Source organism: Callospermophilus lateralis, chromosome 14 (genome assembly GCF_048772815.1).
Source record: "Callospermophilus lateralis isolate mCalLat2 chromosome 14, mCalLat2.hap1, whole genome shotgun sequence".
NCBI lineage: Eukaryota > Metazoa > Chordata > Mammalia > Rodentia > Sciuridae > Callospermophilus > Callospermophilus lateralis.
Window position 1 is genome coordinate 28,519,533 of NC_135318.1, and position 18,327 is coordinate 28,537,859.

At 42.0% G+C, this 18,327-nt stretch overlaps 1 protein-coding gene across 2 annotated transcripts in view; it reads right to left on the reverse strand.

The window, feature by feature from the left end:
* Positions 1 to 6,387, reverse strand: part of Eif2ak2 (eukaryotic translation initiation factor 2 alpha kinase 2) — a 36,788-nt gene extending 30,401 nt beyond the window's left edge. For both annotated transcript variants that reach the window (XM_076832580.2, XM_076832579.2), the window contains exons 1-3: positions 6,151 to 6,387; positions 1,204 to 1,338; positions 627 to 747 (exon numbers count right to left, since the gene is read on the reverse strand). In XM_076832580.2, coding sequence (XP_076688695.2) covers positions 627 to 747; positions 1,204 to 1,322 — 240 coding nt within the window. In that variant the 5' untranslated portion in view covers positions 1,323 to 1,338; positions 6,151 to 6,387. The remainder of the gene's footprint in view (positions 1 to 626; positions 748 to 1,203; positions 1,339 to 6,150) is intronic.
* Positions 6,388 to 18,327: the final 11,940 nt, after the last annotated feature.

Sequence of the window (18,327 nt, forward strand, 5' to 3'; positions counted from 1 at the left end):
TCGGTAGTCACGTCTTTCTTTCCTGAGAAATGAAAGATTTCATGCTGAAATCTCTTCAGATGGTTTTGTTTGTTTGTTGGGTGTTGGGGATTGAACCCAGAGCCTTGCATATGCTCAGCATGCTCTCTACCCCTGAGCTACCCTTCGGGCCCCAACAGTTTTTTTTTTTTTTTTTTCCCTGTTCTATTTACTCTGTTTGCATTTTCAGGGATATCAATTATATTTATGCTGGTTCTCCATTATCTGCCCTCCATGTACTTCATTCTCCTTACAAGCACTTCATCTCTTCTTTCCTTTCTATCCCCCAATGAGTTGGAGGGGACTCTTCCCACAACCTGTCAGTTCATTTTCTGCCTGACCACGTCTCAGCTTTACACATTTGCCCAACTTCTGAGTACTGGATTGCTGCTAGCACTCTAACTGGGCATTATCCAGCTTAGCCCACTCTTTCCCAGATGTATTTCCCAGGGTTTTACAAAGATGAAGACAGGGAAAGATAGAACTAAAATGTAAAGAAATTTGTGAATGGTTTTACCATGTATGTAGGTATTTTTTTTCACAGAGAGAAATACTAAATATTTGTTAAGTTCCCTTTTACTAGGATAAATAAAAGAGCAATTTCCTACCTTGTTTTCTTTATTAAGTATATCAACAGCTATTTGGGCTGCAGCATTTTTTGCTTCCTGCTTTGATCTGCCTCCAGCTTCTGGAAATTTTCTCTCATCTATTATAACTTGAAACGTAAACCTAATTACAAAGAGAATATTCACATACAACTCATGCATGTGTAAGAACAAGTGGTCCAATCACCAGGCTTCCTGTGACTATCTTTAAAGGTTTGAACTTATCTTCTATTTAGAATGTAAGCAGCCACCCCAAACAGTAGAACAGCACACCTTCTTGAAGCTCATAAAAGCTATACCCTCTTTTTTTTTTTTCCCATAGTCATCTGAGGTCACCAGTTTAGGTCAAGAGGATTTTCATAGAACTCTTTGACAACTTTGCTACAGAACTAAATTATTGACCTCAAAATTACACCAGAGTTGCCAGTGTCCTAATTTACATTTACAAGGATATATCCTTTTCTGGATGTATGCTGTAGGTATCGAACCTGGTATCGAACTCATGCTAAGCACAAGCTCTACCACTAAACTACACCCCCACACAAGCCCTTGGGACTTCTCTTGTTTGATAGCAACTTGCCTTAAATCATGGGGAGGTCCTGTTGTAGCCAGTTCTTGGTACTTAAGAACTACTTGATACTTCTGACGGTACTTATTAAGTTCTTCTATGAAGAAACCTCGTGAGATACTGTTTGCCATTTCTTCTCCCAGTAACCTACAATGGAAGAGATGTTTCAGTAGTGACACTCACAGAACATATATTTTTTAAATATTTACTTTTTAGTTGTAGGTGGACACAATATCTTCATTTCATTTTTATGTGGTGCTGAGAATTGAACTCAGTGCTTCACGCATGCTAGGTGAGCACTCTACCACTAAGCCACAACTCCAGCCCTCACAGAACATATTTAATCTGATTTTCCCAGTGCAATTTAGAACAAACTCTCCTCTGTATGACTCACAGGGGTCCCGCAGAAATTCAGAGAACTTTCTTTTGAAATCTCTCTTTCTCTCATATGAACTACACAATCAAGATCTGTCCAAAAACTCTACTTTCAAAACTCAGTGCGGGGCTGGGGATATAGCTCAGTTGGTAGAGTGTTTGCCTTGCATGCATAAGGCCCTGGGTTCAATCCCTAGTGTTGGGAAAAGGTATAATGGCAGCTACACCCCCCAAAAAAACCCAACATGGTGCCTGAGGAGCTTCTCTTCCTGCTTCTCCCTTTCCTGCCGGCACCAATTTCAAATCTCGCTGGCAGGAAACCTTAGCCCCAATAAGAACTAATTTCGTGGGCTCCAGAACTGTCATCTGGAAGAACTTACCAATAAATGAGTGACCTGTCATTTACCTAAGCCCTGCCACCTCTCCTTAGATCTATATAAGCCCACAGCCTTTTGTAATGAAGTGGAACTCTCCCTGGCGAAGTGTCTTGCGTGGAGGAATTCTTTCACCTAGCACTGCCAAAAAACCAAACAAACAACAACAACAACAAAAACCCAGTTGGCTAAGAAAGAAGAGAGCCCTCCTTCTTCACTCTACTCTGTCTCCTACTGAGTATCAAATGCAAATCTGTACAGCTGCTCATGAAGCTAAAAAAGGAACAGGTAAAATTCGAATTTTTGATGTTGAGAGCAAGGTTTAGTGTATATAGAATAAATAAGCTTACACAATCATGAAAGATTTTGTTGTACAGAAATAGATTCCCCTATGAAATTGCAAAAAACTCCTCCTTTGAAATCTGCAGAAATCAATTTTAGAACAATTTACCCAATGGGTAAATTAAGATCCAGGTTTACAGGTCTCAGTAGACCAAAATGATAGCATGATTTAAATTATAAACAAAGTTTAAAAGACATATAATTTATACATAGGAAGCCAAAACTAGAAAACTCTTAGAAAAACACATAGATGTGAATCTTCATGATCCTGGATTTGACAAGAGAATCTTAAGTTATGACAGCAGAAGTATGAGCAATCAAAGAAAACAGAAAAATTGGGCTTCATCAAAATGAATAACTTCTGTGTAACAAAGACACCATGAGGCAAATGAAAAGATAATCTTCAGAATAGAATATTTTAAATTTATATATATAGTAACCAGAATTGTTAGGTCGGTGGCAGCGACTTGGTGGCGACTTAGTGACAATTAGAACAAAGCAGCCCAAAACGGAAAAGAACATCAATCAGATGCCCGCGGAAACACCTGTCAATCAGCCAGATCTCCTGACTAATGCCTGTCAATCAACAGGACCCCCCTGGCCAATCCTGGAGTTCAGCCAACTCCCCTGACCAACTTCAAGGGGGCAAGAAACCCTAAAAACACCTTTTCCTGTCCCAAGCCCTTCCCTTCCTGCTGTAAGCCCCATAAAAGTCCAGTCCGGTGGAGCTTCCACGGGGTTTCTCCTCAGACCCTTCCCCTGTTCCTTCTGTGGGTCTGATCAAGTTCTGCCAGGGAGTGATATCTCAATAAAGGCTCCCCCGCCTGATCTGACAAGAATATATAAAGAATTCTTGTAATTCAACATTAAAAAATCAACCCAAGGGCTGGGGATATAGCTCAATTAGTATAGTGCTTTCTTAGCACGCACAAGGCCCTGGGTTCAATCCCCAGTACCACAAAAATAAATAAACAAACAAACAATAAACAAATCCATAGAAAATAGGAAAAGGATTAGAACAGCTATTTCTCCAAAGGAGACATAAATGGCCATGAAGTACATGAAAAGATGCTCAACATCACAACTACATACTACTTCACATCCACCTCAATACTGATAACAGAGAATGAAAAAGTTGGTCAGGATGTGGAAAAATTGAAACCCTCATACATTGTTGAACAGAATGTAAAAGATACAAGTGCTAAGGAACACAGTTTGGTGTTCCCTCAAAAATTTAAGCTAATAAGGGGAGGTTGACCAATGTGGCCTAATTTTTAGTTAGAAGGGAGAAGTTCTGGAGTTCTATTACACAGTAGGGTGACTATAGGTAATGACAATGTAACTGTATATTTCAAAAAAGCTAGAAAAAAGCAATTTGAATGTTTTCTCCATAAAGAAATGAATAAAGTTTCAGATTGCTATGTTTAACCTGATTTAACACTGGGTGGCGTCAGGAGAGTTCCCGGGAGTATGCGTGGAGTGCTGTTGGAATATGCGTGGAGTGCTGTTGGAATATGCATGGAGTGCCGTTGGAGTTCAGGCAATAAAGTTTCCTGTTTGTACATACATGTGTTTTGTGTCAGTGAACTCAACAGAACTCCAAAGTAGCGGGTGCCTGAGGCAAGAGCCGCCCTATACCGACAGTAAAGGTCTAATATACAATTGAATCAATCCAGCATCATCTTAATGGCTCGCCTCAGAACCAATACTATTGGCAAAATGCCAGGGGCCATTCTGACTCAGCTGTGGCTTTCAACATGCTATAGCATGGATGAACTTCAAGAAAGTGCTAAATGAAAAACGCCAGGGCTGAGGATATGGCTCGCTACCTGGCATGCGTGCGGCCCGGGTTGCATCCTCAGCACCACATACAAACAAAGATGGTGTATCCGCCGAAAACTAAGAAATAGATATTAAAAAAAATTCTCTCTCTCTCTCTCTCTCTCTCTCTCTCTCTCTCTCTCTCTCTCTCTTCCTCTCTCTCTAATAAAAAAAAAAAAAAAAAAAAACAGCCAGGGGCTGGGGATGTGGCTCAAGCAGTAGCACACGCGGCCAGGGTTCGATCCTCTGCACCACATACAAACAAAGATGTTGTGTCTGCCGAAAACTGAAAAATAAATATTAAAATTTTTTAAAAAGCCAGATGAGAAAGGTCATGTAATATATGATTCTATTTATATGAAACCACCAGAATAAGTATGTACACCTGTAGAGACTGCAGGGCAACCCTGCTAAACTCTTACTTCTCACTCTTTTGTGATTCTCCTTCTTCCATGGCTAACACTTCTTAATGTTCATAGTCCCCAAATGCTGACACGGTCTGAAGACCCTATTCCTGCCAGGTGCAGCGGCACATGCTGGTAATCCCAGCAGCTTGGGAAACTGAGACAGGAGGATGACAAGTTCAAGGCCAGCCTCAGCAATTTAGCAAGATCCTAATCAACTTAGTGAGACCCTATCACAAAATAAAAAATAGAAAAGGCTAGGGATATGGCTCAGTAGCAGATCCCCTCTGGGTTAAATCCCCAGTACCAAAAACAAAAAACAAAAAAAAAAAAGCAAGCAAACAAACAAAAATCTGTTCTCTTCATTTTTTTTTGCATGTCCATAATTTCAACAATCATTTGTATGTTATTAACTTTAAACTTTATGTATCTCTCATAAACATCTCTGTTTCAGGTCTCTATCCAACAACTCCATTTGAACACCTTAAATGAACTTTAAACTCAAAATATCCAACAAACTGCCTTTCTGATCTTCCCTGTCTCCAAAAGTATTCCTCCTTCTCAAAGATGTCTACAGCGCCTGTCCTGATTCAAGCTCTCTTTACCTAACTTCCTAAGTGACAGCAGATAGTATATCCTCTAGTTTCCATCTTGCAAGGCATTTTATATTTGGTGGGGGGTACTAGAGGTTGTACTCAGGGGCACTCAACCACATCCCCAGCGCTATTTTGTATTTTCTTTAGAGACAGGTTCTTTCTGAGTTGCTTAGCGCCTTGCTATTGCTGAGCCTGGCTTTGAACAGAGTCACTATCTTTCTACCTCAGCCTCCCTAACCGCTGGGATTACAGGTGTGCGCCACTGCCCCCCGGTTTAGCAAGGCATTCTTTCTTGAGTACTAAAGAAAGCATGAGCCATATGAAGTTTCATGATTCTGGAATTCAACCGAGAATTTATGAATCACCATTCATGTAACACTGAATAAGCACATATTCTATACTATGTGCTGGGGTCAGAGCCGTGAATAAAATCTGCTCTTGTGAACTTCCTAGTGGAAAAATGACAGACAAACCCATTTTTTTTTAAGTCGCAGGTTGGTAAGCACTATATTGAAAACTAGAGGGAGCAGCCCCGGTGGAGTGATGTCTCTCTTATACACAAGCTGTTTCTAGAGGGTCGCCTGGTGAAGCTGGTACTGGAAGAAGGTAAGATAAAGCAAGGAACTGGCCCGTGCAAGTATCTTGTGGGAAGAGCTTTTCAGGAAAAAGAAACTGAAACAGCAAGGAAGTCAGTGTAGCTAGAAAGGGGCACCTAAGGGGCCTTGCCTTGGGGCCTTGATTAACAATTACCGGGTTCTGAGGAGACGGACTGGGCCACAGCAGGTGAGTGTGGACTTGTGACATAGGGAACACTCGCTCGCTGCGGTGTGAGGGGAGTGGGATAGAGCGGGCTGCTGCGGGGCAATTTGGGAAATCATTGCAATTCTCCAAGCAGGAGCTATTTAGCCAGCGATTATTTCGCCAACCTGTAGGTAATTCAGGACTCCAAACTGCCCAGCTGTCCGTGGGGTCACTGGGCCAGTCGGTTCTCCACCCGATCCCCTCCACTCCACCCCCGACATCCGCTGCCTGGGAGAGGTCTCTTACCTTCTCTGATATTCTCCGCGGGAAGGAAACGGCCTCTGGGTCCCGCTGCGTCCCACGATCCTTTCTCCAGATCCGGAGAGGGTCCCCGCGCGTAGGCTGCAGGACTCCAGCCGCTCCGGGTCCCGGGCTCGTACCCGCGCCCCGACTGGACCTCGGCCTGCCCGCCGGCGCGCTGCCCCGCGCCGCCGCAGTCAGGCGCAGCCGGCGCGTTTCCCGGCCATCGACTATCGGTTTCTTTTTCCCCGGCGGACTCCGCCTTCAGCGCTGCCAGCCCTCGCACAAGCGCACAGCGGCTGCAGGGGGTCTGACCACTGACCTCGGTCCCGAGCGTGCGCGGAGCGTCGCGGGGCGGGCTAGGCACCCGGGTCTGCTCCTGCGGCGCCCCGCACCCCTCCCGGGCTTCGGGCAGATTCCTGGCCCCAGGTGCTGCAGAGCCCGTGGCGTGCTAGGCGCTCCCTGGGCTCTGGGATGGAAGCCCTGTTTACTCTAAAAAAACAACCTTTGAGATGGGGCCAGGGAGGTGGATAGTAAGGGATCCAGTTTACAATGGGAGAAATTGAGTAACTCACTCCGGGTCCTAACTCTGGTAGGTGGCAAAGCCAGGATTCAGTGCAAGCTCAGGCCTGTAGCCATCGAAGTATCCCTCTTCCTTGTCCACACTATAGACTCTCGCTCCTTGACACCGCTTAAAGGGTGTTGAGGGTTTACCTTGTGTCAAACACTGGTGCACATATCCTCACACCCGGACTCCAAGCTAAGTGCCCTTACTGCTCCCATTGAACAGATGAGGAAATGTGTCTGAGGCACAGGGAAGCTAGCCAGTAAGAAAGAGAGCTCGAATTAGAACCAGGAGTCTGCACCCAGTGTCTTAGCTGGGAAGAGACAGGGAGATCCCAAGATAGGTCTCAAATGCACGTTAAATTCTGTGCTGTCCATCCACTCGCCTCTGTGTTTCAGGGTATCAGCAACTGAAATCTGTCAGGTCAGACAAGGCAGGCAGCGGCCAAAGGAGGCAGATTTCAAAGGGCCGCTGAACAGGCTTTATTGAGATATCACTCCCAGGCGGAACTCAATCAGACCCACAGAGGGGACAGGGGAAGGGTCTGAGGAGAAACCGCGTGGAAGCTCCACCGGACTGGACTTTTATGGGGCTTACAGCAGGAAGGGAAGGGCTTGGGACAGGAAAAGGTGTTTCTAGGGTCCCTTGCCCCCTTGGAGTTGGTCAGGGGAGTTGGCTGAATTCCAGGATTGTCCAGGGGGTCCTGCTGATTGACAGGCGTTAGTCAGGAGGTCTGGCTGATTGACAGGTGTTTCCGCGGGCATCTGATTGATGTTCTTTTCCAGTGCGGGCTGCTTTGTTCTAAGTTGCCACTAAGTCGCCACCAAGTCGCTGCCACCGACCTAACAAAATCTACACTTTTCTTGTGGCTTAGGTCCTTAGCAGGGTTTAAGCTCCCTAAATGTGAAGTTCTAGTGGGAGGTTTAGAAAGTAGACGAGAGAGGGCTGGAGTTGTGTCTCAGAGGTAGAATGCTTGCCTACCATGCATGAGGCCCTGGGTCTGATCCTTAGCACCATATAAAAGTAAAATAAAGATATTGTTATAACTAAAAATAAATATTAAAAAAAGAAGGTGGATGAGAGAGAGAGCCATCTTTCTGTAGCATTTCAAGGTGACAAAAAGAAGCTCTCTGATGGGTGTTTGCAGGAGTCTGTTCATCAGCTCATGTTTGATGGGTGTGACAACAGCACTGGCAGCAGCAGGGACAAGTTTTCTGATATTCTGAGGCCTTGAACTGCCCAAGATAGCTTTTTTTTCTTTCCGTGTTTTTTATTGGTGCATTACAGTTATACATTACAATGGGATTCATTGTTACATATTCATTCATGCCCACAATAAAACAATATATTTTGGGTAATATCACTCCCCAGCACTTCCCCCAAGGGAACTTTAAGAAATAAAAATCATAATCTCAAGCATGATCACAGGAAACAAGCTATTGTGACTTTTCCAGAAGAACTTCCTATTTCTTATAGATCCAGAACTGATGTCGCAAAAATCAGATGCAGAGTCTATTGCTGCAGGTAGCAGAATTACAATATTAATTTATTGTGGAGCCTCATCTAGTCTCTTAAATGAACATGAAGTGTATGTATTGGGAAAGAATGACGCCCTGGGAATATGAGTAGATTGAATGAATCCTAGTAGTATGGCCCTCCCACAATGTGCAGTCTCTGCAGGCCTTCCAGCATAGATCAGGCTGGCACAGCCTGGTTTGAAGAATCCATGGTAGTCACTTTGTAAGGAGGTGCTGACTCTTCAAATGCACCATCCTTACTTCTGCCTTCACTCCTAGAACTAGAATCAAACACTACCATGACCCCAAAGGAGAAGGAAAAGATCTGTTGAAGAGGAGATAGTTTATACAACAGAATAATTTCACTAATTTTTATTATTTATTATTTAATTTTTATTAGAAACCCAGAAAAGACAACATGAAGGAAGTCAATGTGCTAGCTCCAGCACTGGGGATGGTTTTAAAAGTTTGCTCAAGTTGGTTTACTGCAACCAGAGCTAAATGGTAGCCCATATTAAAAGAAATTGTAATGCCAAATTATGCAGATAAAGAAACCAGAAATACTCAGGAAGTCAAGAATATTAGAGTGGGTTAATGCTCAACCTGAGCACTCACTCCCTAACCTTGTCCTCCAAGAAGATTCAAACATCCTTCCTCTGGTAGCTTGTACAGATCCATGGCTAGCCGTTTAGGTGATGTTCAGAGATTTGGAAGGAATGAAATCAGAGGGCTGGTGAAAAGCGGGTATGGGGAAAATGATGAGGGTGAACCATCTTGGAATTGGACAAAGTATGAGTATGTTGGGTTTTTTGTTTGTTTGTTTGTTTTGTTTTTGTTTTTGTTGTGTGTGTGTGTGAATGTTCACCAAAGGCACCCTTGGCTAAGCAAGCTTTTGGAAGGAGGTAAGCAAGACTTTTCCCCAGCTACTCCCGGGCTCTTAAAAAAAAAAAAAAAAAAAAAAAAAACTATTCTTCTTTATATTTTTTAATTGTAGATGGACACAATATCTTTACTTATTTTTATGTGGTGCTGAGGATCCATCCCAGTGCCTCACATGTGCGAGGCAGGCACTCTACCACTGAGCTACAGCCCCAGTCTCTCTGGGGCTCTTAACCAGCAGCAGAAATGTGAGTTTGTCAAGACGGACTTCTCATCAAAGCTACTGTGGCTTCTGAACACCATATGCAAAGACCTACACTGAGCCCTCAGTGTGGATCACAATACTCCACACTCCAAGGGAGACTAGCCAACTATTTGGTGGCAGACTGGTTACACCAGGGCCCTCTCATTATGGAGGGGGCAGGGAATTTTTCCTCTTTGGAGTAAAACATTATTCCCCTTATTCTTTGGAGTAAACATTTATTCAGTTTGCTTTTCCTTCCAGCCATGTCTCTGCCAGCACATCTTTGTGGACATTGTGAATGCCTTGTTCATCTTCATAGTATCTCTCACTAAGGAGACCTTTAAAAAAAAAAAAAAAAAGCAGTGAGGCTGTATACTGACTATTATGGGATTCAATGGTTTTTTTTATGAGCTCTGTTGCCCCAGTGCAGCTAGCCTTATAGGAGAGTGGTATGGAGTGCTGAAGACGCAGTTACAGCTCAAGGTAGGAGACAACACTTAGCAAGTTGGAGGTATTTTGTCTTTCAGGTGCAATACATACTCTAAACCATGCATCCTGGCTAGGATGCATGGCCCCAGGAAACAATAGAAGTAGAAGATTATCTACCACAATTACACCTAATCACAAAGTGCAAAATGAGTGCCTCTGCCTCCATGTCCTTGAGCTCTCTTCCACCAGGGGATACATAGTTCCTTGAAGGAGAACTTGAAATGTATTCAGACATTGCAGGTTTCTCATGCTGTCATTCTTCAAGAAAATAAGGGATGGTGGGATGCTGAACTGGAGGGATGATTGATACCACTTACCAAGGGCATATAGTGTTGCAGCTACACAAGGGGGTCAAGGAAGTGTGCAGAGAGCAATGATTTCAATCATGGTCTTTCTGATTCTTTCGTAGCCATGTTTGCACTCGAAGTGCCTGTGCAAAGGTGCAGGTCAAGAAGGACCAGTTGCTATGTTGATGCCGACCCAATGAGTTTCTGTACAAAGGCATGCAGCAGTTATGAGGCACCAACTCCCAGGGACAGAGAAGCATAACAAGATGACCCTAATGTCTCATCAGTTCTGTGTCCTTCAATTTGCCTGCTTCGCTGAAACTTTCCCACAAATAACCTTTTGATGATGAAACCTATATAATAAAATGCTGAGCTAGCTCTGGGTCAAACTCCATTAGAGTCTGGCTGCCCACCTGACCCTTTTCTTCATTTCCCATCACCCCTCGTCAGGTTTCTTCCCTGCATTAACAGCCACTGCTGAGAGAGATGAGAGAGCCACAGTAGAAGTGTATGTCTTCAACTGAGAGCTTCCTCTGGGGTTCCTCATGGTAATTCCATGTTTAGTGATAAATGTTAATGGAAACTATCCCTGTCCATCACAGGTGGGACTGCTATGGGTTCAGACCCTTGAGGATTGAAGCTTAATATCACTCTATCAGCAGGGAAGTGCTCTGAGGGCAAAAGGAACATGGAACAGGAAGCTATAAACACCAACTATGATCTTATGAGCAAAGAATAAAGAATCATAAAAGCTATGCAAGTTTTCTCCTTTCTTTTTATATATGTTAATGAATTTCTTTTGCTTCTCTGTTTCATTTTATATAATATTTATTGTTGATGGCTAATTTTATAAGATAGTCTTTAATTTAGAATGTCTTAAGATGGATTGTGACTAAAATAGAAGATGAAGGAACAACACATAGTAATGGGTATAAAGATTTAAGGGATGGGGTGGGCATGTTTTCATTCAAAGGAGAAAATGGTTGTATTCATCAGAGAGGCAATTTTGTAATTGATTGAAAGGTTATTGTTAGAAGGGATGTACTGTGCCAGAAATTATTAAATTTTTAAGCTTCTATTCTTACCCCCTTCAATGTCTCTTCATCTCCTGAATTATAATGTATGGAAGTTTAAGCAATTATTTCCATATTTCTGTGGAGTTAAAGTTTTGGATATAAGTTGGGATCTGCCAATGATGGATGAACAGCAATGTAAGTTTTGGGAGATGGAAAGGAGAATAAAGCTATCCTTCTGTGGCAGGATAAACTGACGAGTAAGCTCTGACACTCAGGGGCTTTTGTAAGAGCTGAACTCCTCATACCCTTGTTAGTATTCTAAGGGTGTTGGACATCTATGGTGGCAGCAGAGAAACCCGCACTGGCAATGGAAGGGTCCTGTGTTTGGGATCACAGCCACAGTGGAAGGTAAGTCTCCTGGTTTCCATTATGATCAATCCTTCCAACAACTATGGAAGTGTTAATTTCCTACTTTATCTTTCTGCTTATCATACAGTGCTTTCTGCTTCTCACATCAAACACTGAATAATAAACAAAACCTCCCTGAAAACAGATTCTACACTGAGGGAGTACAGTTGAGGAATGAAGAATAAGAATCAGCTCCTTATGCGAGCCCTAGATCAAGCCTCACTTGAAACCAGATCCAGTGATAAGATCATTCCATTGTTTTCTTCCCTCAAAAACTAATTTGTATTGTATTTTCTATTTGTTATAGAAAGCATCCTAACTGAGCTGATATTCTGAAACACGTTTCTTAGAAAATTTTCTCCATTAATTTATTTAATAAAATGTGTATTGAAAGCCTAGCATGGGCAGTATAATAATGGAAATAAAATGATGGTCCAAAGTAATATTGTGCCCTAAATTTTTTTTTTTTTTTTAAATCTGGAAATGGGTTGCTAAAAGAGGGACTGTCCTAGGAAGGGAATAAACTGGTGCTTAGGAGATGGAAAGAGAGGTAGGTAGATACATGGATAGATTAGAAGCATCTTGGATTTTTTTTTAATTAATTAACTTATTTATTTTAGGTGTAGATGGACACAACACAATGCCTTTATTTTTATGTGGCGCTGAGGATGGAACCCGGGTCCCGCCTGTGCTAGGCGAGCACTCTACCGCTGAGCCACAATCCCAGCCCTTGGATCATTTTTGTTAATTTTCAGAGATGACCTTACTTATATGTAACTCATGACCTATAGGTGATCTCCTGGGCTTATTGGTCACTTTTTTTTCCTTTTCTTTTCTGTGTGTGTGTGTGTGTGTGTATGTGTGTGTGTGTTTGCTGGGAATCGAACCCAGGGCCTCATGCTTGCTAGGCAAATACATCACTGAGCTTCATTCCCTTTCTACCCCCGTTTATCCCTTTTGATGTTCACAGCAACTTTTAAACCAAACTTTATAATGTTAAAGCAACTAACAGGACAAAGATAAAGAATCTCATGCCAAGTATTTTTAACCTCCTTTAACTAGCAGAGGAAACACAATTATTGTTGTTCCTGCTTTGGGACATTGCAGAGTGGTCAATATCTAGGCCATCTCCCATCTCTGATGGCTCTCTTTCTCAGACGTTGTTATTTTATTTATTTTTAACCTCACTTCTAAACTCTTCTTATGAAGAGTCCACTCATGCCCAGGATCATCAAGTTCTCATTCTCCAAGTCTTCATGAATGGGATTAGTGCCCTCATAAAAGAGGCCCCAGAGGGCTGCCTTGTCCCTTTTGTCATGTACAGTGAAAAGACACCAGCTGGGAACCAGGAAACCATGAAACAGGTCCTGGTCAGACACCTCCATCCTGGGCTTCCCAGGTTGTTCATATGCCACAGTCTATGGCATTTTGCTATAGCAGCCTGAATGGACTGAGAAGGTCCTCATCAGATAACCTGAATGCTATGTAGTGAGTGGACCTTAAGCAAGACCCAACCTCTCAGATTTCCCTCATTCATCAGTTTGTTCCTTTCATGAGAATTTGCCTAGCGATCCCCCTGGACCAGGCATCTGCTACCTAAGGGTAAATTGGGGAAAAAAAAAAAAAATTTTGCCCTCAAGGTGCTTGTTGTCTTTATCTTCATCATTGGGGTGCCGCAGTCTGGCTGGGCACAATTCAGGAGCCACTTGTCAAGCAGAAACGAACTTTATTTTTATTTCAGAACACACACGCCGCACCACTTCAGGAATTCCCTCAGAGCCCATGCCACCACCAACTTCCCAAAAGCCTCTCAACCCCCAACTCCTCCTGCTCTTGTTAGCCATCTCTTGAGGGAGTACTTTCCATTCATATTTCTGATCGGGACCTTCATGATTCAGTGCAGGGATAGTAAATGCAAAACGTGGACTATCCTCAGTGTGAATTGGAATTGAAAAAAAAATCTTTAATATCTATAACTAAAACATACCAGGTTTTTGGCAAAGCAGACAACTGGGGAATCCCCGATTGAGCAGGTCCCATAATAATCATCTCATTATTCATGGCTCTTAAATCTTGCAATAATCTCCATTTACCAGATTTCTTTTTGATGACAAAAATGGGAGTATTATGGAGAGATACAGAAGGTCTCTCATTACAGTAGCATAGAATTATAAAAATAGTTTTGGAAAATCATGAGTGGATTCTGTTATGTTAGGTTTTCTATAGCTAATTACTCTTTCGACTCAAAGTACAAAGTGCCTGAATCGGACAGATATAGATATGTAACTGTTGACTAATTAGTTTGTGTTGACCTCTACAGTTTGGGGTTTTTCCATTTGTTTTTTTGTTGTTGTTGTGGTGGTGGTGGTGGTAGTGGTTTGTTTTTAATGAAAACTAGAGCTTAATAATATCAGTGTCATATCTAATAACTCTGAAGTCTCAGTTCTAGGAACGAATACAGTCATTGAAAAGATTTTTCTCAATTTAGTGGTTCTCTCTTTGTCTCCCACTTTAAAAACAACTTTTTGGTGCTTGCTTGTGTGCTAGTGTTTTATAGTCAAACTCATGCTTCATCTCAAGAGTTTTTTCTCACCCCAGTAGAATCTCATTTTGTCTAACATTCGTAAAGTTAATTTATTTCATTCATTTTGATCTTCCTAAAATTTGACCTCTTTAAAAATTTGTGTGCATGCATGGGTGTGTGGTGCAGGGGATTGAACCAAGGACCTCGTGAACAGTGAATATGTGTGCTATCAGTGAACTTAATCCCCGGTTCCAAATTATTTGCTTTCTTGTACTTATTGAATTTACTCTTTTTGTTGTTGTTCTGAAGATTAAGCCCGGGATATCACCTGCTGGGCAAGTGCTTTACACGCTTAGTCTCACCTCTTACTTTTTCTAAACATCATATTATAACACACAGAAGACAAACAAATAAAATGAGATCATGGTTTTACTTGAGAAGATCATTCCTAGTTTTATGATGTAATTAATCTGTCACTATTTCAAGGGATTTGGCCCAAACCCCTGTGATCCTGGAAAACTGGAAACCCATGGGTGCGTATTATAATCTTGGGGCATATTATTAGCCAATTCTTGTGGGTAATTCTTTTGTCCAACAGAAGGACCTTTGTGGAAGCACAAACTGTTTCTCCCCATCACTTAAATATTCCATCTTGGTCCTTAAACTCCTGCGTCCTCAATACCAGCTCTGTTGTCATGTTGTCTGTGGGCACACAGGTTTGGTTTGCTTTCCTAGAATGTATTTTTTGGGGGGACAAAAAGGAATATTAAACCAGAATTATTGAAGAAAATCAATTTTCTTCTTCTTTTTTTGTTTGCTGATAACGCCAAGGTCTCGGGTTCATTCCCCGTACGGGCCACCAAATGCTGCAGCCTGGCTGGGCACAATTCATGAGCCACTTATCAAGCAGAAATGAACTTTATTTTTAGAACATACATGCTGCACCACACAAGCTCTTCAGGAATTCCCTCAGAGCCCAACTGCCACCACCGGCTTCCCACAAGCCTCTCAACCCCCCACTCCTCCTGCTCTTGAGGCCGATTGGCTGGGTCATGTGGGCAGAGCCAAAAAGAGTCCCCCAATGAACAGCTCCATGGTCTGAAAGGGCGGGGAAACAGCCCAATGAGCATTACCACAGAGGAGCCAATCAGCTGGCAGCTGGAAGTTTACTAGGGCCACGGTGAGCCAATCAGCAGGAAGGTTGCTGGGGCCCCTTCGGCTGTGGATCTCAACATGGGGGCACAATGTGAAATGCTCAACAAACTTCCTTCCAGACATGACTCTAACCTCACATTAGTTTATTTCACCACTTCTACATATGCACCAGGAAGTGGAATCTCATTTTGAGAGCAGATGTAAAATACACCAAAATCACAGCATTCTTAAAATCACCTTAAAATTTTTGTCTTTTTCTCTGTTTCTTTAATTTTATTGTAATTTAAACTGCAAATTGGCATAAACACTATGGAAAGCAGTATGGAGATTCCTCAGAAAACTTGGAATGGAACCACCATTTGACCCACCTATCTCACTCCTAGGTTTACACCCAAAGAACTTAAAGTCAGCATATTACAGTGATGCAGCCACATCAATGTTTATAGCAGCTCAATTCACAATAACTCATCTATGGAACCAGCGTAGGTGCCCTTCAACAGATGAATGGATAAAGAAAATGTGGTACGTATACACAATGAAATATTACTCAGCCTTAAAAAAGAATGAAATTATGGCATTTACAGGTAAATGGGTGGAACTAGAGGATATCATGTTAAGTGAAAATAAGTCAATCCCCCCAAAACAAAGGCCAAATATTTTTTTCTGATAAGCAGATGCTGATCTATAGTGGGGGTGGGAGGAGGGGAAAATGAAGGAACTTTGGATTGTGCAGAGGACAGTGAGAGGAGGAGAGGGATTGTGGGGATGGGAAGGACAGTAGAATGAGACAGACATTATTTCCCTATATACATGTATGATCATACTACCAGTGTGACTCAGCACCATGTACAGCCAGAGGAAGGAGAAGTTGTGCTCCATTTGTGTGCAATGTGTCAAAATGCATTCTACTGTTATGTAGAACTAATTAGAACAAATTTTAAAAATTATAGAGCATTTCAAACACACAGAAAGCCTAGAGGATAATATGAATACTTGCAGGTCCACCTGCAGCCTTATCATTCGTCAATATCACATTATCAGTGCCTCTCAGTAACATTTGATTTGTGGGTCGCTCTCCCTTCTCAGATCATTTTCCTCACTTGGCTTCCAGGACGTCAGTTCCTTACTGGCTGCCCATTCTCAGTGCCCTTTTCCTGGTTTCTCCCTTCCTGCCTGCCCTTTCAATGGCTGGAGGGCTCCAGGGCTCAGCCCTTGAATTCCTTCTTTAGATATACCTACTTCTTTAGTTACCCAATCAGGGTTTTGGATTTAAATACTAACTACATCCTGATAATTTACAGTTCTGTATCTTCAGAGAGGAGTATTCCACCGAGTTCCAGTTTTATAAATTTGGTTTTCAACATTCTACCTGGAAGACTGACGGGTATGCCAGCTTCGTACATTCTCCCTCTGCCCAAGCCTGTTTCAACATGTCTCCATCTCTGCAAATGTTACTCTAGAACCTTGTAGTCCTCCTTGTCTCTTTTTCATAGCCTAAACTCAATATGCCATTAAATCCTGTTGGCTCTGTCACATATGTCTAGACTCTGACTAAGCTGTTGAGGCTGGCCTTGAACTTGAGATCCTCTTGTCTTAGCCTTCCAAGTTCCTAGGATTACAGGCATGCACCACTGTGCCCTGCTTATTCTGTTTCCTCTATATCATAACCAATTGCCTTAGCACCAAATGTGAAAGAGTTTAATTTCTTCCTCTGATGTGCAACGCCTCCTCTGTCATATGTCATGTTTCCTGACATGCATGAGTTTGTTTGGTGGCTTTATTTCATTTCACTCTTTGTCCACTCTTGCACCAATCATCTGGGCTTGGACATTAACACTCAAGGGTATTTATTACTACAAATCCCTCAGTGTCATCTCTGATTCTTATTTGTTCTGGTTCTCTGCTCCTTCTTTGCTCTGGGTCCTGATGATGTATTTGCCGGGAGATAAGCTATGTACATAGTTTTAAAGAATTTTTATACAACATTTTTTGGAAAATTTTTAAAGGGGGAAATTTTCAGTTTACTTAATTTGCCATACTTTTAGAAATTGTAATCCTCAAAACAATTTTACTTAACATTTCTATGAATCATTCTATTCTTAACTGCACATAATTTAGTTTTATAGTAGAAGTAGCTGCAGTGCAAACAGTAAAGATTATTAAGAGGTTGGGAGGTATCAAACAGCAGATTCATTTTAGAATATTCTTTATTTCTTAATTCCATGGGCTTTGTGGCAAGAAGTCCTTTATGATAGAATAATACAATCTCTCACCTTTAACTTTGAATTAAAAATTGTATTCAGGGGCTGGGGTTGTGACTCAGTGGTAGTGTGCTTGCCTAGAATGTTTGAGGCACTGGGTTTGATTATCAGCACCACATAAAATGAATAGACAAATAAAATAAAGATATTGTGTCTATTACCACCAAAAATATCTTTTAAATGAATTCAATAGTGCTGGGGTTGTGGCTCAGTGGCAAAGCGTTTGCCTCACACATGTAAGGCACTGGATTCAGTCCTCAGCACTACATAAAAACAAATAAACAAAATAAAGATATTGTGTCCACGTATAAATTATAAATTCAATTATAAATTTAAAAAATTAAAATTTTTTAATGTATTCAATAGAAAAATAAAGTTACTTGACAGCTTCCATATGGCCTTCCGCAGTGATATACACAGAGCCGTTGAGCAGTGCATTTTTCTTGAATCAAACATAATATCATTTATTCAACTAATGTCAATACAGAGTCAGAATTAAATTTTCCCCAACAGTAAGTGCTTGGATCCATAGTGGGAAAACGTAAGAGTAATTACAAGGAAAGTACAAAAAATGGTGCATCACATGAAGAGCTCTTCATCTATGCTCAAACACAGATCTAGGCATGTTTCTGATAGTATCTACTAATGCCCTTTTGTGAACTCAGAGCACAAGGGAAGTTAAAATCCCAATGTAGCCTGGTGCGGTGGCACACACCTGTAATCACAGCAGCTCAGGAGGCTCATACAGGAGGATTGCAAGTTCAAAGTCAGTCTCAGCAAAAGCAAGGCGCTAAGCAATTCAATGAGACCCCATCTCCTGGGGATGTAGCTCAGTGGA